Raw genomic sequence first — 27,841 nt, 5'->3', positions numbered from 1 at the left:
CCCTGGGGGTCAAAGCACCACTCTCCACTGATAAATAGATCTCATGACACTCAACATACGCACACGCCCCTCCCCCTACCCTAAATAGCGCCTATTTACCAGATCCTATATCAGTGTTTCTTAAAGTTTTTGCCACCGCGGTGCACTTTTCAATAGTCCTATTTTTCCACGGCACTCCGCACACATGAATGTTGTATCTGAGTTAACATAAATGCTCTTTTAATAGCGCCGCAGGCCTTTTTATTAATTTGGCCAGCGACCTTCCTTTATCTCATCAGTTTTCTGATCTTTATCTAAGGAAAATCCCATCACATCTCACTGCACTCCTAGGGCGACCTCGCGGCACGCAGTTTGAGAAGCACTGTCCTAGATCCTATTTAGATTATAAGATCATATATTTAGATACGTACGTACCTAAGTGTGCCATCTTGAAGATAAAAGATTAAACAAACGTTGGTTTTCACTGATACCCACTAATTCTTGTCAATCATGAAATCATGACCCTAATATAACAATTATTCTGAGAAAAACACTCATCTAGTAATATTTTTTTATCGGGTAGTTTTGATCTTTTGATTGAAAACCCCTGCAAAACAATTATAACCATTACATGACGTATACAGAGGGTGTCCCAGAATTTGTGCTCTATCCATTCTTCTCGAAGCCTGTTTGAAATTAAAAAAAAAAAACAATATCTTTCATGCGCACATTTTCACATTTATTTTTAAACTTTCCTTATCCTATCTAGGAAGGAAAGTATTTTTCAAAATTTCAAACGGGTTCCGAGAAAAATGGAGAGAGCATAAATTCTGGGATACCCTGTATATATATTTTTTTTATTTATTTATATTTATTTTATCAAAGGGTTACCTGGCCATGTCTTCTCTGTAAACAGGTAGGAACCTTCATTTCCGGTTGATTAATAAATAAATAATGTCTAAATTAGGTTTTTGGGTAATTTCAGTTGTATAAAACACTTACCAAGTTTACCTACATTTTTTAAAGAGGTTTGGTAGAAGGAACTGTAATTGTTAAGGTCTTATCGTCCCGAAAGTGAAGAGAGAAGGAAGACAGGACAGGAGAAAGGCAGCCGTTCCACGGACGAACATTATTCGTTCAGGATAAAATCCGCCCCGGGTGGGAATCAAACCCGCGGCCTAGCGCTTACAAGGCAGACGCGCTACCAACCAAGCTAACTAGGCTAGCGTAGTAAATTTGTCCAAATTCACTTAGGGATCCGTGGGGGTCAGATTAGACTCTTTGGTATTGTTTGGACAAAATTTGTCCAAATATACTGAAAGGAGCATTTGACAGAGTGCATGACGGTAAAGGCCATGCCTTTCAGCTTGAGGGAAACAAAGAGGTTGCCCAGAACACAGCCACTGGTGTTGAATGCAAAGACATGTCTTTCACTGATCGCAAGAACGCCATTGACAAACCAGACGAAGAAAGGTGCCTTCCCCAGGGATCTATACTCGGCCCTCATTGTGATTCCAAACAGATCCTAAGAAGTCACGAAGAGAAAGAGTTCAACTTTGGCGGTAAAAACGTAGGGAAATTAGACGATTTCAAATTTGACAACAGCATTGCGGCTTTCGCCGATGGCAACAACGAAGGCGGCTTGGCCACCATTGATGGCGGCAAAATTGGTGGCAAATATTGTATCGATGAGATTCTGAAACAGAAACCTGGTGGCTTTTATGCGGAAGACGATTTGTATTTGAAGAAGTTGTTCTTCTTCTACTATCCCCCTTGTGCGCTTCTGCTGAACAATAATATTTGTACGTGCCAACTATTCAGTGGTAAATAGAGAGACAGGTTCTAAAGTTCTAGTTCCAGGTTCTCTCGCCTACGCTGCAGAATTTGGGAATTGGGATTAGTAGGAAACTTGGATTAAAAAATAAATTAATTAAATGAAGTTTATGATTTCACTGCAGCATCGTAGGATTTTCCAAATCAATTTCTCCACAATCCTAAAATAGTGTTTTTCAGAATTTGGGATCAGTATTAGGAAACTCAGAAATAATTCTAATAATAAATGTCTTATAAAAAGTCGTTTTAAGATCGTTCTGAGGCCAAGGATTTTCTAGTCACTAGTTATAAGTTATAGTCAGTAGGTAGGACCTACTGGTCGGAGGTATGTAAACTAGCTTTAAGTTGTCTATTCCGCGGGTGAATGTGATAGTTCGACTGCTTTTTCAGGCTGTTCCGAGAGTGAATGATTTTTGGACTGCTTTTCTTACAGGAATGCAGCCCTAGTTCACATTCCACCTCAGGTCACTTAAAATGGAGTTATACGAGTACAAAAACACGAAAAAGTTCTTTTCTTTCAGCCAAAAATGCTCAACAAATAGTAGAAAATCAATTTTCCGTACAGATTTTCCTTGTTTTTCGTTGAATTTCTTGTGTAAATCGCTAGTTCTCTATCTCTTTTGTGTCCGAAGTGTGTTTTTGATATCTGTTCACTATGCCGACGGTAAGAGTTCAGTATTCACTAGGTACACATGAAAAACTTGACAGGTACCCCCTTCTGACTACTGACTAGTTGTATAATAAGAAAACTGCTTATCCAACTCATAAAAAAGAAATAAAATAAAGCTTTCTGTTTTACCTTTACAAAATTCGTTTTCATTTACCTACGTAGCGTAGGTACATGCCCATTTTTTCTACAGAAGAAGAAGAAGAAGAAGAAGAAGAAGAAGAAGAAGAAGAAGAAGAAGAAGAAGAAGAAGAAGAATAGACCAAAAAGAAGGAAAATTATAATTGAAAAACTTGTCGAATTCAAAGAAGGGCTTTAGAGAGAAAATGAAATAAAGAGGAAGAGTGAAAATGCAATCGATCGAAAATTATCAACAGAAATTTCTTTTGTATTTTGAACAAGAAGAATACAAAATTTCATCAAAATCAGACTGTCAACAGATCTGTCAGAATGTTGAAATGTTTAGTTCAAAACTGGGGCTAACTTTGTTGAACTCGGCTTTTCGAGTAAAGTCTCCATGGTCAAAACAATTTGTTTTAAAAAATGAATTCTTTACAAGTCAGGATCAAAACTACCCTTAAATGTAAGTATATTTTCTTGATTACCCATTCAAACATGATTTTTCAATCCCCAGAGTCCAAGGACACCGCAAACTCCATCGGACTTTTCTCCGATCCCTCCCACTCCATCCGACATTGATGTGCCAACCCCATCTGCTATTGATGTAGATGAAGAGGCTCCATTTGAGAACGAGGAGAATTTCAATGATGGTGACAGTGATATCATAGGAGCTGGGAGTCCACTGCGAGTAGAAGATGAAGATGAGGGCTCTGGAGAAGAACTGTTCGGAGACAATTTGGAGAAGTAAGTATCGGATGACCTCCAAGATAATATGAACAGAAGAACTTGAAAAAAAAAAAAAAAAAAAAAAAAACACTTTAAAAAACTTTCTTAGGGGGGGCAATCTTTCAAATAAAAAAAAAAAAAATCACTTTAACATACTTCTCTAGGAGAGTCAATCTGTCAAGTAGCAACATATTAACATGACGAAACATGTCGGCTCCTGTAGGTTTTTTAATTTTATGATTGTTTATCTCTTGTAAAATAAAATTACTTACAGTTTCCAAAGTTACCAGTCAAGTGAAGACGTTGTTCTTTTACCTATACTAAAAATCAGTTTTTTTATTTATTTATTTTTCTTTACTAGCAGTCCATTAATTCATCATCCACTTTCCTCTCGCCAGTGACTACCGACCAATGCCCGCCCTAGATCGCTACGACCACGACCAGCTAGATGACTCCGACTACAGCGTTATTTCCGCCGACGCGCGCGCCGAGGCTGAGCGCGCTCTGCGTCGACGCGATAGAGAGCAAGCGATGGGCGGTCGGCGCGGTGATGCAGACCTCCTGTATGAGAGTGATGAAGACGAGGAAGCACCACGGAGGAAGAGGAGAGCGGCTGAGAGAGCGGCCGAGGGAGACCTTGGGGATGAAGAGGTGAGGGTTCGAATCCTGGTGGTGGAAGATTTTTTTTTTTTTTCAAATACCTACTCTTTATTTTTAGATAAATAAGTAGGTACAGAAAATTTCTTTGTCCCTCTTAAAAAAAAAAAATTACAAAAATTTCGCGCTCATTTGATTATCATTTGTTTTTGCGAGAAAAACGGATCTAGCACAGGGGAGCGTGTTGAGGACGAGATTTTTCGAGAAAAATCCCATGACAACAGTAGGGGGATGGGATTTTAGTTTTCATAAAACGTCCCTTTCCCACCGTAAATTCTTTGTTTATTTTTGACTTGTAATTTTTATAAATTTCATTTTCTGTTTCTCATTTCTCAAGACCTCACAACTTTTGAAGAATTTGAAGTAAAATTTCGTTTTTCGTAGGTACTTACCTAATAATTAGTTTGTTTTCTCAACCTCTTTTTATTCTTGCGCTAATTCAAGTCACAAGTGAGTGTTTCTGTTACCTACTATAAAGTACCTACTCTTTTTTGTCTACTGTCATCAAGTCAGTAGTCAGTGTCTCTAATTCTCTATAGTCCCTGCTGGATTGCCTTGTTTGAGATATCTAGAAGTCAATGTCTCTATCTCTATAGTCCCTGCTGGATTGACTTGTTTGAGGTATCTAACGTCTGTCTTGGTACGAGATCAGTTCAAGGAAGATGAAGCTGTGGAGTTCTGTGGAAAGCTAATGGAGGTGTCAAATCTGAGTTGACATCACAAGCTTTGTTCTATGAAGCCTCCCTCTGATGAAACTGTGAGTAAATTCACTTGCAATTAATGTGGGAAATCTTTTTCAAGAAAGGACAACCTCAAAAGACACTCCAATTCTTGTCAAAGTGTATACTTGATGAAAAACAAACATCCCTGTAATTTCTCTGGCTGCTCTGTCCTGTTTTCCACTCAAATTGATTTGATAGACCATAATGGTTGGAATGCATTTATGTTATTATTCTCATTATTTTGTCCTCAGGTCAGTACATTTACAAGGAGAAGATCAAGAAGATGTGCGAAAACAATTTTTCGAGTTTCACCGTGGAATTTCAGATCCTGGCGAACAAAGAAAATGCACTGGCTTATTTCCTACCTGATGCCCCGCTGGAAATGATTGCTATATTTGACGAGGTAAGAGTTCCCGTCGTCAAGTAAAATAAAAAGACTTCCCATCTTGATATATGTCCTTAGTTTAGGAGTTACAGGAGCTCTGACTCTCAACCCGGAGGTGCTGGGTTCGAATCCCGACCAGGGCGAAAATTTTTTAACCAGACTTGATGTAATGCAAAAGCGGTGCCAAGGTACAATCTAAAAAAAAAAAAAAAAAAAAAATTCCAAAAGCCCCTACTTGTGATACATCATATCAAAGGTCTTAAAGAATGTAGTACTGTTTGAGCTCAATCCAACAACCAAGGCCGGCGTTATGGCTATGGCCTACTCAAATTTTCATTTTTCCATGTTCTCTCACACATAGGGGAAGCAACAAAAATGGAAAATTCATATTGATAGTTTAGTTGGTAGCGCGTCTGCCTTGTAAGCGCTAGGTCGCGGGTTTGATTCCTGCCCAGGGCGTATTTTATCCTGCACGTGTAAGGTTCGTTCTCGGAGAGGCTGGCTTTCTCCTAGCCTGTCTTCCTTCTCTCTTCGCTTTCGGGGTGATAAGACCTCCATAGTGACAGTTTCCTCTATCGAACCTCAAACCTCTTGAGCAAAAAAAGATCTTTTCGTAGATTCGTATAAGCCTAACCCATCTTTTGGGGCAGTTGCCCCTACATCTAAGTCGGATTTTTGTTTATGGAGCTAAGCTAAATGATCATTTGCTTTGCTTTCTATTTCTACAGGTTGCCAAGGACCTAGTATTGAGCATGTATCCGTCTTACGAACGAGTTTTCTTGAAGTAACATGTACGCAAGAAGAGATGGAAAATAAAATGTTCCCTCCGCTTGAAAAGAAAACGAAGAAGAAAAAGAAGAAGAGGAAGAAGGAGAAGAAAAAGAAGAAGAAGAAAAAGAAGAAGAAGAAGAAGAAGACGAAGAAGAAGAAGAGGAAGAAGGAGAAAAAGAATAAGAAAATACCTACGAGAGTGTTAGTTGAGAGATAATTTTTAACCCACTAATACCCCTCGACCCTCGATTTTATACTCTTTCTTCTTCCTCGCCTTTTCCCGTGTACCTATAATAGACGGGGTCGGCGTTTTTCGTCAGCCTCTCAATCAGCCCTAACTACTAGAGAACTAGAGTGATTATTTTGGGCTGACATTTGGTTTAAGCTACAAATTTTACGAGTGGATTCCCTTTGGACTCCATCTTTAACAAGGGAATTTTGTCACATCCACTATTAATGGTAAATTTGACACATCCACCAATTTTTATCCCAGCCTGGGATTCCCAGGAAAAAATTCTCTCCGGTAAAATGCCGTTTATTATTCGGAGACCCGGCAGATTATTGTGAAATTTACTTCATGACTTCACTAGGATTATCAGATCATGCTTCTTGATCTTTAGGAGAGAAAAGAGATCAAATTATCAAAATTACCCAAATTACCTACCTACCTACCCAAAAAAATCTTACGTATTTTTAGCCGGACATCATGTTCCAAATTTTTACCCGGATAAATTTAGCAGTAAAATAAACGTGCTGGCAACACTGCAAAATAACCTCCAAAACCTTTTTGTTTACAAAAATTTCGCGCTCATTTGATTATCATTTGTTTTTGCGAGAAAAACACGAAAAAGTTCTTTTCTTTCAGCCAAAACCAAAAATGCTCAACAAGTAGTAGAAAATCAATTTTCCGTACACATTTTCCTTGTTTTTCGTTGAATTTCTTGTGTAAATCGCTAGTTCCCTGTCTCTTTTGTGTCCGAAGTGTGTTTTTGATATCTGTTCACTATGCCGACGGTAAGAGTTCAGTATTCACTTAGGTTCACATGAAAAACTTGACAGGTACCCCCTTCTGACTACTGACTAGTTGTATAATAAGAAAACTGCTTATCCAACTCATAAAAAGTGTCCCTAAACGTTTTTTAGGTGGGCGAATAAATGGTACACTTACCCTATGTGTGATACATTCCTAGGGTGTATCATGCCCATGATTAATTCACCGGGTATGGATTGTATATTTTAACGGGTAACTTTTCGGTGCTCTCGCGATAACTCCGAATGGACTAGGCGGACATGCTACGAAAAAAAAGGCTCACCGCCTTTTTTTGTGAACTTTACGAGTTAAAAATGTCCACTATTTTGTTTCAGAGTCAACAGCAGAGTCAAAGCTTCACTACAACTAGCTCCACCAATAATATCTTCAAGCGAATCCTCAAGTACAAATCCGAAAACTCCTACTCCTGGGAAATCCGCGCAAACCATTCCAAATATTCTACAGGTAATAACATTATTATTATTAACAGGTTTGATAGAGGGAACTGTAGCTGCTAAGGTTTTACCGTCCCGAAATCGAAGAGAGAAGGACAGGATAGGAGAAAATCCGCTCCGGGCGGGAATCAAACCCACGACTTAGAGCTTACAAGGCAGCTACCAACCAAGGTAACAAGGCTGGTGTTGTCTACTTATGTTTACAAATTTTCATCAGTTAATTGCTCCTTCAAATTAAATTGATCCAAAAGGCAAGGCAATGCCTAGACCCTTGAAAAATGGAGTGTGCCTGAAGGCATGTGATGTGTTCCAATCCACTCGACCCACTCTAAAACTCAAACCATTTTGTCTTATTTCAGACATCCCCAGCAATGCTTTCACCAGTGGTGGCTCCGTGGCCGGCGACCTATTCAACTCTTCCCTCTGCAACTTCCAACTCCACCACCAGTACTCCGCCTCCTATCAAGCCCAATACGAACACATCCGAAGCTTGTCAAGCGAACACGAAATCGGCCGAAGCCTGTACGACCGGGATGCGACGAGAGACGATGACGTGATCGATATTGAAGAAGACGAGGATCAGCGACTCAGCAATGCGGTGGAGCGATTTGAAGAAAACGTTGAAAGCGGTGGCAGAAAAAGCGGTGACCCAAGTGAGAAAAGCGGTGACTTTGAGCGTGATACCGAATACTGTAACCCCAGCGTAATAGACAAAGACGTAGCCTTCAAATTAAATTGATCCAAAGGGCAAGGCAATGCCTAGACCCTTGAAAAATGGAGTGTGCCTGAAGGCATGTGATGTGTTCCAATCCACTCGTCCCACTCTAAAACTCAAACCATTTTGTCTTATTTCAGACATCCCCAGCAATGCTTTCACCAGTGGTGGCTCCGTGGCTGGCGACCTATTCAACTCTTCCCTCTGCAACTTCCAACTCCACCACCAGTACTCCGCCTCCTATCAAGCCCAGTACGAACACATCCGAAGCTTGTCAAGCGAACACGAAATCGGCCGAAGCCTGTACGACCGGGATGTGACGAGAGACGATGACGTCATCGATATTGAAGAAGACGAGGATCAGCGACTCAGCGATGCGGTGGAGCGATTTGAAGAAAACGTTGAAAGCGGTGGTAGAAAAAGCGGTGACCCAAGTGAGAAAAGCGGTGACTTTGAGCGTGATACCGAATACTGTAACCCCAGCGTAATAGACAAAGACGTGGACAGCTTTCAAAGATTTCGTTCCAACGGTGATGGAAAATATGGAGCGTTGAATAGTCCAACTGAAGACGGTGGACAAGCGGTGAGAGGCAGAAAAAGCGGTGGCCCAAGTGAGAAAAGCGGTGACTTTGAGCGTGGTACCGAATACTGTAACCCCAGCGTAATAGACAAAGACTTGGACAGCTTTCAAAGATTTCGTTCCAACGGTGATGGAAAATATGGAGCGTTGAACAGTCCAACTGAAGACGGTGGACAACCGTTGAGAGGTCAAACTGAAGACGGTGGACAAGCGGTGAGAGGTCGAACATCTGAGTTGAAAAATTACAAACATCATCGGTTTAACGCAGTGTTGCGGACAAGACAGCTTTCAAAGATTTCGTTCCAACGGTGATGGAAAATATGGAGCGTTGAATAGTCCAACTGAAGACGGTGGACAACCGTTGAGAGGTCAAACTGAAGACGGTGGACAAGCGGTGAGAGTTCGAACATCTGAGTTAAAAAATTACAAACATCATCGGTTTAACGCGATGTTGCGGACAGATGGGCTGGAAAGTGGAAAGTCGCTGAATGAAAACGTTGAAACGGGTGATCGGTTGGAAAGCGGTTTTGCCCGTTGTGGGATTAGAAATGAGGACGGTTTGGAAACTATTCACGGCCATAGAATTGAACAAAACTTCAACGATGCCGATGGTGATATAAAATACGGTAACGAATCTAAAAACGACCCTGATCGGAGAGAGTCGAAAGTTCTCGAAGTACGAAAAATGTGCGTGATTCCTAGCGCGCCAACTCTTGGGAAGAGACGCAATGGATTTGACAATGGCGATACCTATCGGGAGTTTGTGCAAAACAAAATCAGTAGACACAGTAGATTAGTAGACACAGGTCATGTGAGATGCGAAGGGAATGTGGACGAAAGAGAAACTCTGGCGATAACCTATAACAGGAGAGACACTCCGAATCTTCCGAAAGGAGGTCCAGTCGTGCCAGCATTGGAAGAATCCACAACCGAAAAACCATCGTTCAACAGAATGATTGACCTGAAAGGAGCATTTGACAGAGTACACGACGGTAAAGGCCATGCCTTTCAGCTTGAGGGAAACAAAGAGGTTGCCCAGAACACAGCCACTGGTGTTGAATGCAAAGACATGTCTTTCACTGATCGCAAGAACGCCATTGACAAACCAGACGAAGAAAGGTGCCTTCCCCAGGGATCTATACTCGGACAAGAACGCCTTTGACAAACTAGACGAAGAAAGGTGCCTTTCCCAGGGATCTATACTCGGCCCTCATTGTGATTCCAAACAGATCCTAAGAAGTCCCGAAGAGAAAGAGTTCAACTTTGGCGGTAAAAACGTAGGGAAATTAGACGATTCCAAATTTGACAACAGCATTGCGGCTTTCACCGATGGCAACAACGAAGGCGGCTTGGCCAACATTGATGGCGGCAAAATTGGCGGCAAATATTGTATCGATGAGATTCTGAAACAGAAATCTGGTGGCTTTTATGCGGAAGACGATTTGTATTTGAAGAAGTTGTTCTTCTTTTACTATCCCCCTTGTGCGCTTCTGCTGAACAATAATATTTGTACGTGCCAACTATTCAGTGGTAAATAGAGAAACGGGTTCTAAAGTTCCAGGTCCAGGTTCTCTCGCCTACGCTGTTTTCAGAATTTGGGAATTGGGATTAGTAGGAAACTTGGATTAAAAAATAAATTAATTAAATGAAGTTTATGATTTCACTGCAGCATTGTAGAATTTTCCAAATCAATTTCTCCACAATCCTAAAATACTGTTTTTCAGAATTTGGGATCAGTATTAGGAAACTCAGAAATAATTCTAATAATAAAATAAATGTCTTATAAAAAGTCGTTTTAAGATCGTTCTGAGGCCAAGGATTTTCTAGTCACTAGTTATAAGTTGTAGTCAGTAGGTAGGACCTACTGGTAGGAGGTATGTAAACTAGCTTTAAGTTGTCTATTCCGCGGGTGAATGTGATAGTTCGACTGCTTTTTCAGGCTATTCCGAGAGGGAATGATTTTTGGACTGCCTGTCTTCCTTCTCTCTTCGATTTCGGGACGATAAGACCCTAGCAGTTATACAGTTCCCTCTGTCAAACCTCTTTAAAAATAAATAAATAGGTAGGTAAATGAAAACGAAAACTTAAGTTCTATCAATTTCTTCTGTTGACAGATAAGGAGAGAGACTTCCATGCCGCATACAGGTAAGTGCGCGGCCACAACAGCGTAATAAACGGATCTCATGACTCTCAACATACGCACACGCCCCTCCCCCTACCCTAAATAGCGCCTAATCATCCCCTATTTACCAGATCCTATATCAGTGTTTCTCAAAGTTTTTGCACCGCGGTGCACTTTTCAATAGTCCTATTTTTCCACGGCACTCCGCACACATGAATGTTGTATCTGAGTTAACATAAATGCTCTTTTAATAGCGCCGCAGGCCTTTTTTTAATTTGGCCAGCGACCTTCCTTTGCCTCATCAGATTTCTGATCTTTATCTAAGGAAAATCCCACATCTCGCTGCACACCTAGGGCGACCTCGCGGCACACAGTTTGAGAAGCACTGTTCTAGATCCTATTTAGATTACAAGATCATATTTAGATTCGTACATATTCGTACGTATAAGTGTGCCATCTTGAAGATAAAAGATGCTAAACAAACGTTGCTTTTCACTGATACCCACTAATTCTTGTCAATCATGAAATCATGACCCTAATCAAACAATTATCCTGAGAAAAACACTCATCCAGTAATATTTTTTTTTTTTTTTTTTTTTTTTTAGGAGGTATTTACTAGCTTTAAGTTGTCTATTCCGCGGGTGAATGTGATAGTTCGACTGCTTTTTCAGGCTATTCCGAGAGGGAATGATTTTTGGACTGCTTTTCTTACAGGAATGCAGCCCTAGTTCACATTCCACCTCAGGTCAATTGAAATGGAGTTATACGAGTACATATTTACCTAATGTACCTAGATGATTGTTTCTGCGAATAAGTTAGGTATTCTGGGAGTTGTTCCCTCCTACATATATTATGTATTTACCTACCTAATGTACCTAGATGATTGTTTCTGCGAATAAGTTAACTCTTCTGCAACATTCTGGGAGTTTCTGCAGTATTCTGGGAGTTGTTCCCTCAGATTTTAGGTACTTGGAAATAAAATAAAGCTTTCTGTTTTAGGGTAAGTGTACCATTTATTCGCCCACCTAAAAAAAACGTACAATTTATTGGCCCACCTGCCCACATTTATTTTTCTAATTTTTGTTTTTATGACTACAATTTTTGAATTACCTAACTTGGAAATAAAATAAAGCTTTCTGTTTTACCTTTACAAAATTCGTTTTCATTTACCTACTTAGGTAGGTACCTACCCATTTTTTTCTACGGAGGAAGAAGAAGAGACCGAAAAGAAGGAAAATTATAATTGAAAAACTTGTCGAATTCAAAGAAGGGCTTTAGAGAGAAAATGAAATAAAGAGGAAGAGTGAAAAAATGGAGAAGAACCGAAGAAAGGACAGGACGAGAGAGGGAGGAGAAATAAAGGGGAGGGGTAGGAAAAGAAGAAGGGGGGGGAGGGACTGAATGACTTAGGGAACAGATGACAAGGGATTAGTTGGAGAGAGGGAGGGAGAAAGGTGGAGTCTAAAGGAAATGGTTGGGAACGAAGAAAGAGTGAGAGGGCGAGAAAAGGAAGAGAGGAGAGAAGAAGAGATGAAAAATGAAATGTTCCCTCCGCTTGAAAGAAGAAGAAGAAGAAAAAGGAGGAGGAGGATAAGAAAGAAGGAAGAAAAAAAAAGAGACGAGACGAGAGTGTTAGCTGAGAGATAATTTTTAACCCACTAATACCCATCGACCCTCGATTTTAGAATAGAATAGAATAGAATATACCTTGTTTATCCTGCCAGAATGAGACTGAAAAGTCCCTTTACTCCCGCAGTCTAAAACAAGGTCTTATATAATTTATAAGTATTGTTTAAACATATGTAAATAAAAAACCTTGTTTAAATATTAAAATTTTTATACTCTTTCTTCTTCCTCCTCGCGTTTTCCCGTGTACCTAGAGACGGGGTTGGCGTTTTTCGTCAGCCTCTCAATCAGCCCTAACTACTAGAGAACTAGAGTGATTACTTTGGGCTGACATTTGGTTTAAGCTACAAATTTTACGAGTGGATTCCTTTTGGACTCAATTTTTGCTATTTCTTTAGCAAGGGAATTTTGTCACATCCACTATTAATGGTAAATTTGACATCTCCACCACTAAGTACCTATTCATGGTTAAATTTGGCACATCCACCAATTTTTATCCCAGGAAATAATTCTCTCCGGTAAAAATGCCGTTTATTATTCGGAGACCCGGCAGATTATTGTGAAATTTACTTCATTACTTCACTAGGATTATCAGATCATGCTTCTTGATCTTTAGGAGAGAAAAGAGATCAAAATTACCCAAATTACCTACCTACCTACCCAAAAAAATCTTACATAAATTTGACATCTCCACCACTAAGTATTCATGGTAAATTTGGCACCCGGTAAAATGCCGTTTATTATTCGGAGACCCGGCAGATTATTGTGAAATTTACTTCACTACTTCACTAGAATTATCAGATCATGCTTCTTGATCTTTAGGAGAGAAAAGAGATCAAAATTACCCAAATTACCTACCTACCTACCCAAAAAAAATCTTATGTATTTTTAGCCGGACATCATGTTCCAAATTTTACCCGGATAAATTTAGCAGTAAAATAAACGTGCTGGCAACACTGTAAAATAACCTCCAAAACCTTTTTGTGTACAAAATTTCGCGCTCATTTGATTATCATTTGTTTTTGCGAGAAAAACACGAAAAAGTTCTTCTTCTTTTCTTTCAGCCAAAAATGCAAATGCTAATGCTCAACAAGTAGTAGAAAATCAATTTTCCGTACAGATTTTCCTTGTTTTTCGTTGAATTTCTTGTGTAAATCGCTAGTTCTCTGTCTCTTTTGTGTCCGAAGTGTGTTTTTGATATCTGTTCACTATGCCGACGGTAAGAGTTCAGTATTCACTTAGGTACACATGAAAAACTTGACAGGTACCCCCTTCTGACTACTGACTAGTTGTATAATAAGAAAACTGCTTATCCAACTCATAAAAAGTGTCCCTAAAGGCCCAATCGATCGAAAATTATCAACGGAAATTTCTTTTGTATTTTGAACAAAAAGAGTACAAAATTTCACCAAAATCAGACTGTCAACAGATCTGTCAGAATGTTGAAATGTTTAGTGCAAAACTGGGGCTAACTTTGTTGAACTCGGCTTTTCGAGTAAAGTCTCCATGGTCAAAACTACCCTTAAATGTAAGTATATTTTCTTGATTACCCATTCAAACATGATTTTTCAATCCCCAGAGTCCAAGGACACCGCAAAAAAGAGGAGAGCGGCTGAGAGAGCGGCCGAGGGAGACCTTGGGGATGAGGAGGTGAGGGTTCGAATCTTGGTGGTGGAAGATTAGTTCTTTATTTAAACTGTCAGCTTAGAACAAGTTGTTCCATTATAGTAAGAGAGTATGTGTCTTTCTTGTAAGCTTTAGGTTGCGGGTTCGATTCCCGCCAGGGGCTTAACTTTATCCAAAACAGATAAGGTTCGTTCTCGGAACGGCTGGCTTTTTCCTATCCTGTCCATCCATCCTCGATTTCGGGACGGATAAGACCTGTGTTGTCACAGTTCCCTCTATCAAACCTCTTCTTCCTTTTCTTGTTCTTTCACCTATTTTTTCCCCACGTATTTGTTCATCGATTTTTTTTCTTTTAAAGATGAGTGTTCCACCGCCGTTTTTATTTCGTAGCAATGGAACAACTGCTACATTAGACGCTTGTGGCCTGTGTCGTAGCATGCCCATCCCGTAGTATGCCTCTCATCAGATGGGCGAGAAGAGACACAATACTTCCCATTTAGGTGCTGGCTCAACACGAGAACACCAGAAAGTAACCCGTTGAAATAAACTATCCCGTCCTCCTTCTCTTAGCGTCCCGAAATCCAAGAGAAATCCAGGACGTTCCCTCTATCGAATTCAGAGTATTTGAAAGGGACCTCGTTATGGCGTTGCATATGGAACAGGTTGGCACGCTTCCCAAATAATTTCCACTGGATTTCCATCTGCATACTCGTAATACTCGTTCATATTAGATTAGGACAAGCCATTAGTTGAAGTTAATGTGTCTATTTTGAACTAGAACTTAGTGGAGGTAATAGAGATAACTGGACGCCTTCTGTCACTTTAACTACAGGGTGAAGCTACTGCAACCTTCATGAAAATTCAGTGTTTCATAGCATTGAAACAGCCGTCCCAAATAGACTTGCTGATGCCTGTGTTGTAGCATTAGTATGTCCCTCATCTGATAGGTGAGAAAAGAAGAGACTTACCTACTAATCGATTGTCGACTAAATGAGTAGTGAATGAGACTGAACGACTTAATGAGAATCGAGCCTATAAGGAGTAGAAGATGAAGATGAGGGCTCTGGAGAAGAACTGTTCGGAGACAATTTGGAGAAGTAAGTATCGGATGACCTCCAAGGTAATATAAACAGAAGAACTTTAAAAAAAAAATCAGTTTTTTTTATTTATTTGTTTTTCTTTACTGGGGGCATGGTTATCCCAGTGGTGATGCACTTGCTTGCCATGCAGGAGGTCTTGGGTTTGAATCCCACCTTCAAAAAAAAAAGAACTTGTTTTTCAATTGCAAATATAATATTTCAACGGGTTACTTTCTGGTGTTCTTGTGTTGCCCCAGCACCTAAATGGGAAGTATTGTGTCTCTTCTCGCCCATCTATTGAGAGGCATACTACAAGTACAAGATGGGCATCATCGTACCTACAACAAGTATGGGTTGGGATTGTGTTTTTTGGGCGACTAGGAAGATATTCTTGTACACTAATGTACACTAAAAGGCCAAAGTGGCTGGGGTGTAAAGCAACATTAACCTTGAGGGAAAATGCAGTTTGAAAGCTATTTGCTTATTTTTTTTTTTTTACATTACACAACCAACCTCAGTGGTTAACACAGTGGACTTTGAATCTGAAAGAAAGTTGGTAATGGTGGTTCGAGTCCAACTCATGTCATAATATTTGGCGTAGTATATCAAGTGGGGAATGACATTTGAGACAAACATTTATGCTTAACACAATTAAAATTCCTTCTTTACATTACATAGGTATTTCTTTTACCCTTCTCATTGGAAATGTTTATCTGCTGCTTCAGTAGCAGTCCATTAATTCATCATCCACTTTCCTGTCGCCAGTGACTACCGACCCATGCCCGCCCTAGATCGCTACGACCACGACCAGCTAGATGACTCCGACTACAGCGTTATTTCCGCCGACGCGCGCGCCGAGGCTGAGCTTGGTGGTTCGAGTCCAAGTCATGTCATAAAATTTAGCGTAGTATATCAAGTGGGGAACGACATTTGAGACAAACATTTATGCTTAACATAATTAAAATTCCTTTTTTACATTACATAGGTATTTCTTTTACCCTTCTCATTGGAAATGTTTATCTGCTGCTTCAGTAACAGTCCATTAATTCATCATCCACTTTCCTCTCGCCAGTGACTACCGACCAATGCCCGCCCTAGATCGCTACGACCACGACCAGCTAGACAGAATATAGAAGATCTAAACGTATGTTCAAACATAATCGACGACGTAAATCTATGTTGTCGAGGCAGTGTGGACGGTTCAGTCGACATCGATCGATGACCGCTTGACCATGTGTGGACACACCTTTATACCTTAGTGCGCGTCCACAACGATGCGGCGAGCATAGACCATTGACCATAATTCTATTAATGATTTTTTTTTTCCAAGATGAGTGTTCCACCGCCGTTTTTATTTCGTAGCAATAGAACAACTGCTACATTAGACGCTTGAGGCCTGTGTCGTAGCATGCCCATCCCGTAGTATGCCTCTCATCAGATGGGCGAGAAAAGACACAATACTTCCCATTGAGGTGCTGGGTCAACACGAGAACACCAGAAAGTAACCCGTTGAAATGTTTGCAATCGAAAAACGAGTACAAATTTTTGTCGATGGTGGATAACTGTAAAAGGTCGAAAATTAAATTTCTAATTGCCGTTCTAATGGAAAAGTTCAAAGAGTCATGAATTATGACGTCATCGCCTTCGGAAGCGTATGCCGTGACGTCAAACTTCACGATTTACCGGTATTTTTTCAATGGATTTATCTCGGTATCTAGAAGTCGTAGAAGAAAAAGAAAAATTGCGTTAGTCCTATTTTTTTGGTCCTATTTCTTTCCTGTTCTATGACTTTGAAACATCACCCAAGTAAGCGCAACTGATCTATTAAATTTGATCTATTGATTTGCTTTCTATTTCTACAGGTTGCCAAGGACCTAGTATTGAGCATGTATCCGTCTTACGAACGAGTAGCCACCGAGATACATGTACGCATCTCTGATCTGCCCCTCATTGAAGATATTCGAACCTTCAGGTAGGTTAAAAAAAAAAAAAAAACTTGTCTTGAACTCGAACCACCAACCTCTAGATCTGAAGTCAAACGTTATGACGACAAGACCTCCGTTGTTACAGCTCTCTCTATCAAACCTCTTGGAAAAAAAACTAGCACTATATTCCCCCTTTTTTTACTTAAAAAAAAAAAAAATCAAGCTTTTTATTGTAAGATTTACACCTATTCTGTACCAAATAACATAAGACCTTATTTAGACTGCGGTGGTAAAGGGACTTTTCAGTCTCATTCTTGCAGTATAAACAAGGTATATTCTATTCCTTGTTCGTTCAATGCTCCTATTTGGGTACTGTCCCATTTGCGTTACAGGAAGATCCACTTGAACCAGTTCGTAAAAAAAAACTAGCACTATATCCCCCCCCCTTTTTTACTTAAAAAAGAATCAAGGTTTTTATTGTAAGATTTACACCTATTCTGTACCAAATAACATAAGACCTTGTTTAGACTGCGGGAGTAAAAGGACTGTTCAGTCTCATTCTGGCAGTATAAACAGGGTATATTCTATTCCTTGTTCGTTCAATGCTCCTATTTGGGTACTGTCCCATTTGCGTTACAGGAAGATCCACTTGAACCAGTTCGTATTTCAGTCTCATTCTTGCAGTATAAACACTAAACAGGGTATATTCTATTCCTTGTTCGTTCAATGCTCCTATTTTGGTGCTGTCCCATTTGCGTTACAGGAAGATCCACTTGAACCAGTTCGTACGAACACACGGAGTGGTGACCAGCACGACCGGAGTACTACCCCAGCTGTCGGTGGTCAAGTACGATTGTAACAAGTGTGGCTTTATCTTGGGGCCGTTTACGCAGAGTCATGAATCTGAAGTTAAACCAGGTAAGTAGGATCGTTCTCGGAACGCCTGACTTTCTCCTGTCCTGTCTTCCTTCTCTCTTTGATTTCGGAACGATAAGACCTTAGCAGTTAGAGTTCCCTACTTCCCTCTATCCAACCTCTTCAAAAATGAAAGTAATAAAAAGATGAAAAAAAAAAAAAAAATAAATAAAATAAAATACTGCGAGTCTGAAGTTAAACCAGGTAGTAGGTTCGTTCTCGGAACGGCTGGCTTTCTCCTATCCTGTCTTCCTTCTCTCTACTTTCGGAACGATAAGACCTTGGCAGTTAGAGTTCCCTACTTCCCTCTATCCAACCTCTTCAAAAAAGAAAGTAACAAAAAGGTGAACAAATTTTAAAAATACTTACAGGGTGTTCCGAAATTCCCTTCCAGGTTCGTGTCCGGAGTGTCAGAGCACGGGGCCGTTCATGATCAACATGGAGCACACCCTGTATAGAAACTATCAGAATTTTCAGTCTCATTCTGGCGGGATAAACAGAGTATATTTTATTCTAGTAGTCGTCAAGACGCTCGCCTGCTAAAAAGGAGGGCGTGGGTTCAATCCCAGCCGAGGTATGGAATGTTATCCTCAATATAATTTGATAATTTGGCCACAGTAATAGGTAATAGCCTACTGCTGGAGTAAAGGGACTTGAACTTAACAGCTGCAGCTGACAGTTGAGTGAATTTATTTGCATTGATTGATTTGACTAACAGGAGTGAATTTATTTGTCTTGATTGATTTGATTGACAGTTATGATGGATCACTCAACACAGAGCACGGGTTTCCAGTCTTTTCCACCGTTATTATTGCCAACCATATCGTTGTCAAAGGTAAGTAAAGGTAGAAACATACTACCATCATGTCACGTCACGTGAACTCACGGGGAGTCAGGAAGATGTAGTTTAAACTTTTTCCAAAATATTGTAGGTAATCTCATTTGTCTGGCTGGGGGACGTTAAACAGGGAGTAGACCAGCTTAGTCTTGCTGGGGTACTATAAACAGGGAGTATACCAGCCTGAATTTCCCTTGCTAAAGAAATAGCAAAGGTTGAGAGGGAAGGGCATCTACTCGTAAAATTTGAAGCCAAAACCAAATGTCAGCCCAAAGCGATCACCCTAGTTAGGGCTGATTGAGAGGCTGACGAAAAACGCCGACCCCGTCTGTACACGGGAAAAGGTGAAGAAGAAGAAGAAGAAGAAGAAGAAAAAGAAGAAGAAGAAGAAGAAGAAGAATCTCGTTCGGGACAGCCACACTACTATCACGTCAGGTGAGTTCACGTGACGTGATAGATAGTGTGAGCTCATGTAAGATGATGGGAACAGGTTTTTTTTTTTTTTCCCAAGAGATTCGATAAAGGGAATTGTAACAACGGAGGTTGTATCGTCCCGAAAGCGAAGAGAAGCATAGGAAGGTCATGCAGAAGGTCCCGGGTTCGAATCCCACCATCGACAAAAATTTGTACTCGTTTTTCAATTGCAAATATTTCAACGGGTTACTTTCTGGTGTTCTCGTGTTGACCCAGCACCTAAATGGGAAGTATTGTGTCTCTTCTCGCCCATCTGATGAGAGGCATACTACGGGATGGGCATGCTACGACACAGACCACAAGCGTCCAATGTAGCAGTTGTTTCATCGCTACGAAAAAAATGATATATACCAAATGAGAAAATTCTGGCCAGAATTGTGAAGTTAGTGAGTTAGTCTTCGTTCACCTTTTCAAATAAATGTCTTTTCCTTGTTTCCCAAAAATAGAGTTAAGCCAGCCTAGTTAGCTTAGTTGGTAGTGCGTCTGCCTTGTAAGCGCTAGGCCGCGGGTTAGAGGAGGAGAACTATCGATAGTCGGCGCCATCGATAGTTATCGATATTTTTCAAAAAATATCGATAGTTATCGATATTTTTCAAAAAAACTATCGATAACTATCGATAGTTTTCGATAGTTTTTTTCATTACATATTTCCCTTGTTTGATCAGTTGCGCTTACTTGGGTGGTGTTTCAAAGTCATAAAGCAGGAAAAATGAGGACCAACAGAATTTTCCTTGTTCTTCTACGACTTCTAGATCCCGAGATAAATCGATTTAAAAAATACCGGCAAATCGTAAACTTTGACGTCACAGTATACGCTCCCGTAGGCGATGACGTCACATCAAATGTCCCGAGCAAAGCTCCCTTGCAGGTAACGCATTAATGTGTTTGTGCGCATACGACCAACTAAGCTAACCAGGCTGGCAAGTAGATAATTTGATTAGTTAGTTTGCTTTCTATTTGAATAGATAGCCAAGGACCTAGTACTGATCTAGTAGTAATGGAGCAGTTGCAAATGGGTAAAAATTATAAATAAATGGTCGATTCCTATGTAAAAAGTTGGAAAAAATTCAAATCTGAGGTCAATATTTAAACTGTCAGCTAAGAACAAGTTGTTCCATTATACTAAGAGAGTAGGTGTCTTTCTTGTAAGCTTTAGGTTGCGGGTTCGATTCCCGCCAGGGGCTCAACTTTATCCGAAACAGATAAGGTTCGTTCTCGGAACGGCTGGCTTTTTCCTATCCTGTCCATCCATCTTCGATTTCGGGACGGATAAGACCTGCGTTGTCACAGTGCCCTCTATCAAACCTCTTCTTCTTTTTTCTTGTTCTTTCACCTATTTTTGGTCCGTCCTTCCTTTATTATTACTAATAATAAAAGGTATAGTGGACGGACTATTGTATTCGCTTCGGTGTCGTTTCACCTATTTTGTACCAAATACATACTACCTTGTTTAGACTACGGGAGTAAAGGGACTTTTCAGTCTCATTCTGGCGGGATAAACAGAGTATATTTTATTCTAGTAGTCGTCAAGACGCTCGCCTGCTAAACAGGAGGCCGTGGGTTAAATCCCAGCCGAGGTATGGAATTTTATCCTCAATATAATTTGATAATTTGGCCACAGTAATAGGTAATAGCCTACTGCTGGAGTAAAGGGACTTCAACTTAACAGCTGTAGTTGACAGTTGAGTGAATTTATTTGCATTGATTGATTTGACTAACAGTTGACAATTGAGTGAATTTATTTGTCTTGATTGATTTGATTGACAGTTATGATGGATCACTCAACACAGAGCACGGGTTTCCAGTCTTCTCCACCGTTATTATTGCCAACCATATCGTTGTCAAAGGTAAGCCACCGTTATTATTGCCAACCATATAGTTGTCAAAGGTAAGCCACCGTTATTATTGCCAACCATATCGTTGTCAAAGGTAAATAAAAGTAGAAACACACTACCATCAGGTCACGTCACGTGAACTCATGGGGAGTCAGAAAGATGTAGTTCAAAGTTTTTCCAAAATATTGTAGGTAATCTCGTTTGTCTGGCTGGGGGACGTTAAACAGGGAGTAGACCAGCTTAGTCTCGCTGGGGGACTATAAACAGGGAGTATACCAGCCTGAATTTCCCTTGCTAAAGAAATAGCCAAGGTTGAGGGGGAAGGGCATCCACTCGTAAAATTTGTAGCCAAAACCAAATGTCAGCCCAAAGCAATCACCCTAGTCAGGACTGATTGAGAGGCTGACGAAAAACGCCGACCCCGTCTGTACACGGGAAAAGGTGAAGAAAAAGAAGAATCTCGTTCGTGACAGCCACACTATTATCACGTCAGGTGAGTTCACGTGACGTGATTGTATAGTGTGAGCTCATGTAAGATGATGGGAACAGGTATTCCCCCCCCCAAGAGGTTTGATAAAGAATTCCTTCTCAGCGGGGTAAGACCTTGCTTAGACTGCTGGGGTAAAGGGACTTTTCAGTCTCATTTCGGCAGTATAAGCAGGGTATATTCTATTCAATTCTATTCTAGAGTACATTTTGATACAGCATTTTACAATACAATATCTACATTGAGTTTTTTCTCCATTTCAAATCCTTTTTTTTCCCTTATTTTTTATTTTCCCTCCAGATTGTAAACAAATCGTAGAGTCGCTCACAGACGCCGATATCGCCGCTATTATCGCTCTATCTCGCGACCTTGTTTGTTTGTTTTTTTTTTTGTGTTTTTTTGTTTAGTTTTTTTTTGTTTTTGTTAACTCTATTTTTATTTTCCTTCCAGATTGTAAACAAATCGTAGAGTCGCTCACGGACGCTGATATTGCCGCTATTATCGCTCTATCTCGCGACCATCGCATAGGGGACCGCATCCTGGCTTCCATCGCACCCAGTAATTTGAATAGAATAGAATTTACCCTGTTTAATGAATGAGACTGAAAGGCCGAAATGAGACTGAAAAGTCCCTCTACAAACAAGATTTACAAAAAACAAATACAAATTGATTCCTTTCTGATTTTTTTGTTCTCTTTCCCTCCAGATTGTAAACAAATCGTAGAGTCGCTCACGGACGCCGATATCGCCGCCATTATCGCTCTATCTCGCGACCATCGCATAGGGGACCGCATCCTGGCTTCCATCGCACCCAGTATTTACGGTCATGAGTTTATCAAGCGAGGTCTAGCCTTGTCTCTGTTTGGCGGAGTTCCTATTAACCCAGGTAAGAAGATTAGAATTATTACGTTTTTTTTTCTAACAAGATACTTTGTTTTATTTAACTCTGACGTCAGATTTCAGGAGATGCGCAGAAACGTATGCGCACAAACATGAATTCCGCAGAAATGCATGCGCACAAACAGATTAATGTGTTGCCTGCGAGGGAGCTTTGCTCGGGACATTTGATGTGACGTCGTCGTGTATGCCGTGACGTCAGAGTTCAAGATTCATTGGTATTTTTTTAAATCGATTTATCTCGGGATCTAGAAGTCGTGGAAGAAAAAGAAAAGTTCCGGAATTCCTCATTTTCCCAGCTTTTTGACTTTGAAACATCACCCAAGTAAGCGCAACTGTTCTATTCGTCTCAGAGAAAAGGTATTTGCACGATTCGTATCATATTTTTTTTTTTCTTCAAAAAACGGTCTATACCCAACCCAGGTAAGAAGATTAGAATTATTACGTTTTTTTTCTAACAAGATACTTTGTTTTATTTAACTCTGACGTCAGACTTCAGGAGATGCGCACAAACATGAATTCCGCAGAAATGCATGCGCACAAACAGATCCCCATCCGTGGCACAAGCTCTGTTTCCCCATCCGTGGCACAAGCTCTGCTTATACGGATAGGTATACCATTTATATGAAAAATGTATGTTCTGAGTTTTTTATCGATCAAAAATAAATGGAAACTTGTTAATAGATTAATGTGTTGCCTGCGAGGGAGCTTTGCTCGGGACATTTGATGTGACGTCGTCGTGTACGGGAGCGTATGCCGTGACGTCAGAGTTCAAGATTTACCGGTATTTTTTCAAATCGATTTATCTCGGGATCTAGAAGTCGTGGAAGAAAAAGAAAAGTTCCGGAATCCCTCATTTTCCCAGCTTTTTTGACTTTGAAACATCATTCAAGTAAGCGCAACTGTTCTATTCGTCTCAGAGAAAAGGTGTTTGCACGATTCGTATCATATTTTTTTTTTTTTTCTTCAAAAACCGGTCTATACCTAATTCGTCTCAAGATTGAATAAAGGAACTGCAAGATTCGTCTAATTTCACTTTTCTGAGAAACTCAAGACACGACTTAAAATTTGATGTGTTGCCATCCTAGTTAGCTTAGTTGGTAGTGCGTCTGCCTTGTAAGCGCTAGGCCGCGGGTTCGATTCCCGCCTGGGGCGGATTTTATCCTGATGGGATAATGTTCGTTCTCGAGAAAGCTTGGTAAGCAACACAAGTTAAACAACATTGCGTGTGATTGATATCCGAATACTTACTAACCTGCCTCTATGGTGTAGTGGTCAAGGCGCTCGCCTGGTAAACAGGAGGGCGTGGGTTCAATCCCAGCCGAGGTATGGAATTTTATCCTCAAAAAATTGATGATGAACTCAGGAATAAAAACTTTTTTTTGCATGAGTTCACTATACCTATGATGCTCGTGTTTAAAATTTGCTTTCCATTACCCTCTGTATTCAATTCTATTCTATTCATATTCTATTCTGTTCTATACATATTCTATTCTATTCTATACATATTCTATTCTATTCTAGGTGAGAAGCATCGTGTTCGAGGTGACATCAATGTTCTTCTCTGTGGAGACCCGGGGACGGCCAAATCTCAATTCCTCAAGTACATGGAGAAAATAGGGCCGCGTGCTATATTTACCACCGGCCAGGGGGCTTCGGCCGTGGGGCTGACGGCGTACGTGGTATGATGCTCGTGTTTAAAATTTGCTTTCCATTACCCTCTCTAGGTGAGAAGCATCGTGTTCGAGGTGACATCAATGTTCTTCTCTGTGGAGACCCGGGGACGGCCAAATCTCAGTTCCTCAAGTACATGGAGAAAATAGGGCCGCGTGCTATATTTACCACCGGCCAGGGGGCTTCGGCCGTGGGGCTGACGGCGTACGTGGGCAAACATCCGACCACCAAGGAGTGGACGGTGGAGGCCGGTGCCATGGTGTTGGCCGACCAAGGCCTGTGTCTGATTGATGAGTTCGATAAGGTAAGGGCCTTCTTTACCATTACTTTTATAGGGCAAAAATGGTCCAAATGGTTGATATTGCTGTGTTGATGAACCAGTCGCAGGCTGGCAGCGTACATATTTAATACACATTTGTTTTAAATAAATATTTCTTTCTTCAGATGAATGATCAGGATCGTACCTCTATTCACGAGGCAATGGAACAGCAGACCATTTCGATAGCCAAGGCCGGTATAGTGATGTCCCTACAGGCCAGATGTAGCGTGGTGGCCGCCGCCAATCCCATCGGAGGCCTAGAAATTAATGTTCTGTGTTCTTTTCTAAAGCACCTGGTTCAAAAATGGTGTAAAAAAAGTTACGTTAACATTTATCTCCAGAAACGTGCGTTTTCAGCATAAAACTGATCCTTGTTTTTAATTTTTCTTTTTTTTTACTCACAGGGGAATTACATAGGTATGCGGTCTTGTGGAATAAGTTTTAAACTTTACAGCAAAAAATATTAATAATGGTTCTATATATGTATATATTGAACACTGAATAGCAGTTTGAGAAAAACCATAAAATGGGGGTGTCCCGCTTTCATTGCCTGGCAGTGTATTCTATTCTAATTCAGTTCTGTTCTATTCATGAGAAAGATTTCCAAAGAAATGGTTCAAATGGTTGATATTGCTGTATTGATCTACCAGTCGCAGGCTGGCAGCGTACATATGTAATACATATTTGTTATAAATAAATGTTTCTTTCTTCAGATGAATGATCAGGATCGTACATCTATTCACGAAGCAATGGAACAACAGACCATTTCGATAGCCAAGGCCGGTATAGTGATGTCCCTACAGGCCAGATGTAGCGTGGTGGCCGCCGCCAATCCCATCGGAGGCCTTATTACTTTCTATTATTTTTCTATAAATATTATACCGATCTACAATTATTTTAAACTGTTTTCTCTCAGGTCTAGGGTTGGATGATGAACTCACGTCATCTGTAGAGCCCATACCTCAAGAGTTGCTCAAGAAATACGTTGTATATGCCAAACAGAATATTCATCCTAAACTACATGACATGGTCCGTGAACGGGGGTCTAGACGACCATAAGTCTGCTCAATACTGCCTCTCCAACCGAGTCTGTCCTGAGCTGCATCCGTCCATGTCTCCGGATCCAACCCCATCTCCGTTACATCTTCCTTGACGGGTATCCAGCTTTGGACTGCCGCCTGACTCCAGTGGTCCTGACGCCCTTGGCCTTCCATCCTGTGTTTGACCATCTTCTAGGTCCTACTTCATTTCTAGGGTGCTATTTTAATATTCTGTTTTGATTAGTCTTTTTTTTATTTCATTTCCTCCTGTTTCTCTCTCTCTCTCTCTCTCTTTTTTTATTTATTTAGTTATAATCGTTAGGGAATTGGTGATTCTCATGATTTTTTTTTATTATCTCAGAAAAAACTATAAAAATTAAAAAAAATATTGAGACTAAAACGAATAGGTACCTTACACAGTCATTAGTAATGTCATTATTTCCAAGTAATGATGATGAAAAATCAGAAAATTCGGAATTCCATCATTAGTAATGACATTACTAATGATCATGTAAGGTACCTATCAAGAATATAGAAGATCTAATACCTTGCATGATCATTAGTAATGTCATTACTAATGATGAAATTCCGGATTTTCTGATTTTTAATCATCATTACTTGGAAATAATGACATTACTAATGATTGTGTAAGGTACCCATAAAGAAGGTATGTCCAAACATTCTCACTTAGTGAGCTCTTCCTACCAACCGGAAGTTTCATAGCTACGAAATAAAAACTGCGGTGAAACACCCATCTTTTTTTTCAATCTATTACCAACCTCAGTGGTGCAGTGGTTAGCGCAGTGGACTTCGGATCTGGAGGTTGGTGGTTCGAGTCCAAGTCAAGTCTAATTTAGCATAGTGCATTAAGCGGGGAACGACATTTGTGGCACGCATTTATGCTTGACACAATTGGAATTGATAAAATAATCTATCATAAACTCACCTTGTTCTTATTTCCGCCGATCGAGCCGGGCCGAATGGATCCGGTTTCGTAGAAGCGCGTCAGAATCTTCGAGACGTTTAGCGTAGTGCATTAAGCGGGGAACGACATTTGTGACAAGCATTTATGCTCAACACAATTAAAATTCCTTTTTCAATCTATTTACGCAAAAAATATTATGATTCCAGGTGAATCTATCCGATCCTATATTATCTCGTTTATTAAAATTAAAATTGATAAAATAATCTGTCATAAACTCACCTTGTTCTTATTTCCGCCGATCGAGCCGGGCCGAATGGATCCGGTTTCGTAGAAGCGCGTCAGAATCTTCGAGACGCATCCGTGCGATACGAGCAACTGCCGCGAGATGTCGCATGGTCGCACGCCCAGTAGCGCTAGCTCTACTATGCGGCGACGGACACAGTCCGGTAGCGGACGTCCGTTCACGAATACACCGCCTAGCCAAATTTAGCGTAGTGCATTAAGCAGGGACCGACATTTGTGACACGCATTTATGCTTAACACAATTAAAATTGATAAAACAATCTGTCATAAACTCACCTTGTTCTTATTTCCGCCGATCGAGCCAGGCCGAATGGATCCGGTTTCGTAGAAGCGCGTCAGAATCTTCGACACGCATCCGTGCGATACGAGCAACTGCCGCGAGATGTCGCATGGTCGCACGCCCAGTAGCGCTAGCTCTACTATGCGACGACGGACACAGTCCGGTAGCGGACGTCCGTTCACGAATACGCCGCCTAGTTGATTGACGCCGGCCTGACCTGCAAATACGGATATAGACCGCCTAGCATTTATGCTTAACACAATTAAAATTCCTTTTTCAATCTATTTACGCAAAAAATATTATGATTCCAGGTGAATCTATCCGATCCTATATTATCTCGTTTCGACATTCTATGTGTGGTTCGGGATGAAGTGGACATAGCTAAGGACTCCCGACTGGCGGACTTTGTGGTCAAATCTCATATGCGACACCATCCCGCCTATACGGGACCTAGAAACGAGGACACCAATGGTGGAGGTAAGATTAGTACCCTCAGATTTCTATCGCCAAGCCAACTATTGTATCTTTTAACCGTAGAAAGGATTGAATGCCAGCCTAGTTAGCTTAGTTAATAGTGCGTCTGCCTTGTAAGCGCTAGGCCGCGGGTTCGATTCCCGCCCGGGGCGGATTTTATCCTGATGGGATAATGTTCGTTCTCGGAACGGCTGGTTTTGTCCTATCCTGTCTACCTTCTCTCTTCGATTTCGGGACGATAAGACCATAGCAGTTACAGATGTGATGTGTTTCCATCCACTCGACCCCAAGTAATTATAATCATCATTAATGATTATTTTTCTATAAATATTTATTATTATTATTATTTTTATTATTATTATT

General features: G+C 40.6%; 1 protein-coding gene across 1 annotated transcript in view; it reads left to right on the top strand.

Moving 5' to 3' along the window:
• Positions 1-2,310: 2,310 nt before the first annotated feature.
• LOC103509250 (DNA replication licensing factor Mcm2) overlaps positions 2,311-27,841 on the top strand; it is a gene marked incomplete in the record, with an annotated part of 29,190 nt that continues 3,659 nt past the window's right edge. Inside the window, 14 exon segments of the mRNA XM_026823634.1 lie at positions 2,311-2,476; positions 3,114-3,343; positions 3,724-3,997; positions 4,635-4,692; positions 4,956-5,107; positions 16,956-17,065; positions 17,782-17,936; positions 18,328-18,409; positions 18,689-18,768; positions 20,979-21,092; positions 22,273-22,452; positions 24,191-24,441; positions 24,582-24,725; positions 27,316-27,467. Coding sequence (XP_026679435.1) covers positions 2,468-2,476; positions 3,114-3,343; positions 3,724-3,997; positions 4,635-4,692; positions 4,956-5,107; positions 16,956-17,065; positions 17,782-17,936; positions 18,328-18,409; positions 18,689-18,768; positions 20,979-21,092; positions 22,273-22,452; positions 24,191-24,441; positions 24,582-24,725; positions 27,316-27,467 — 1,991 coding nt within the window.

Source organism: Diaphorina citri, unplaced genomic scaffold (assembly GCF_000475195.1).
Source record: "Diaphorina citri unplaced genomic scaffold, Diaci psyllid genome assembly version 1.1 scaffold477, whole genome shotgun sequence".
Classification (NCBI taxonomy): domain Eukaryota; kingdom Metazoa; phylum Arthropoda; class Insecta; order Hemiptera; family Psyllidae; genus Diaphorina; species Diaphorina citri.
This window is presented reverse-complemented; position numbering and strand designations above follow the sequence as displayed.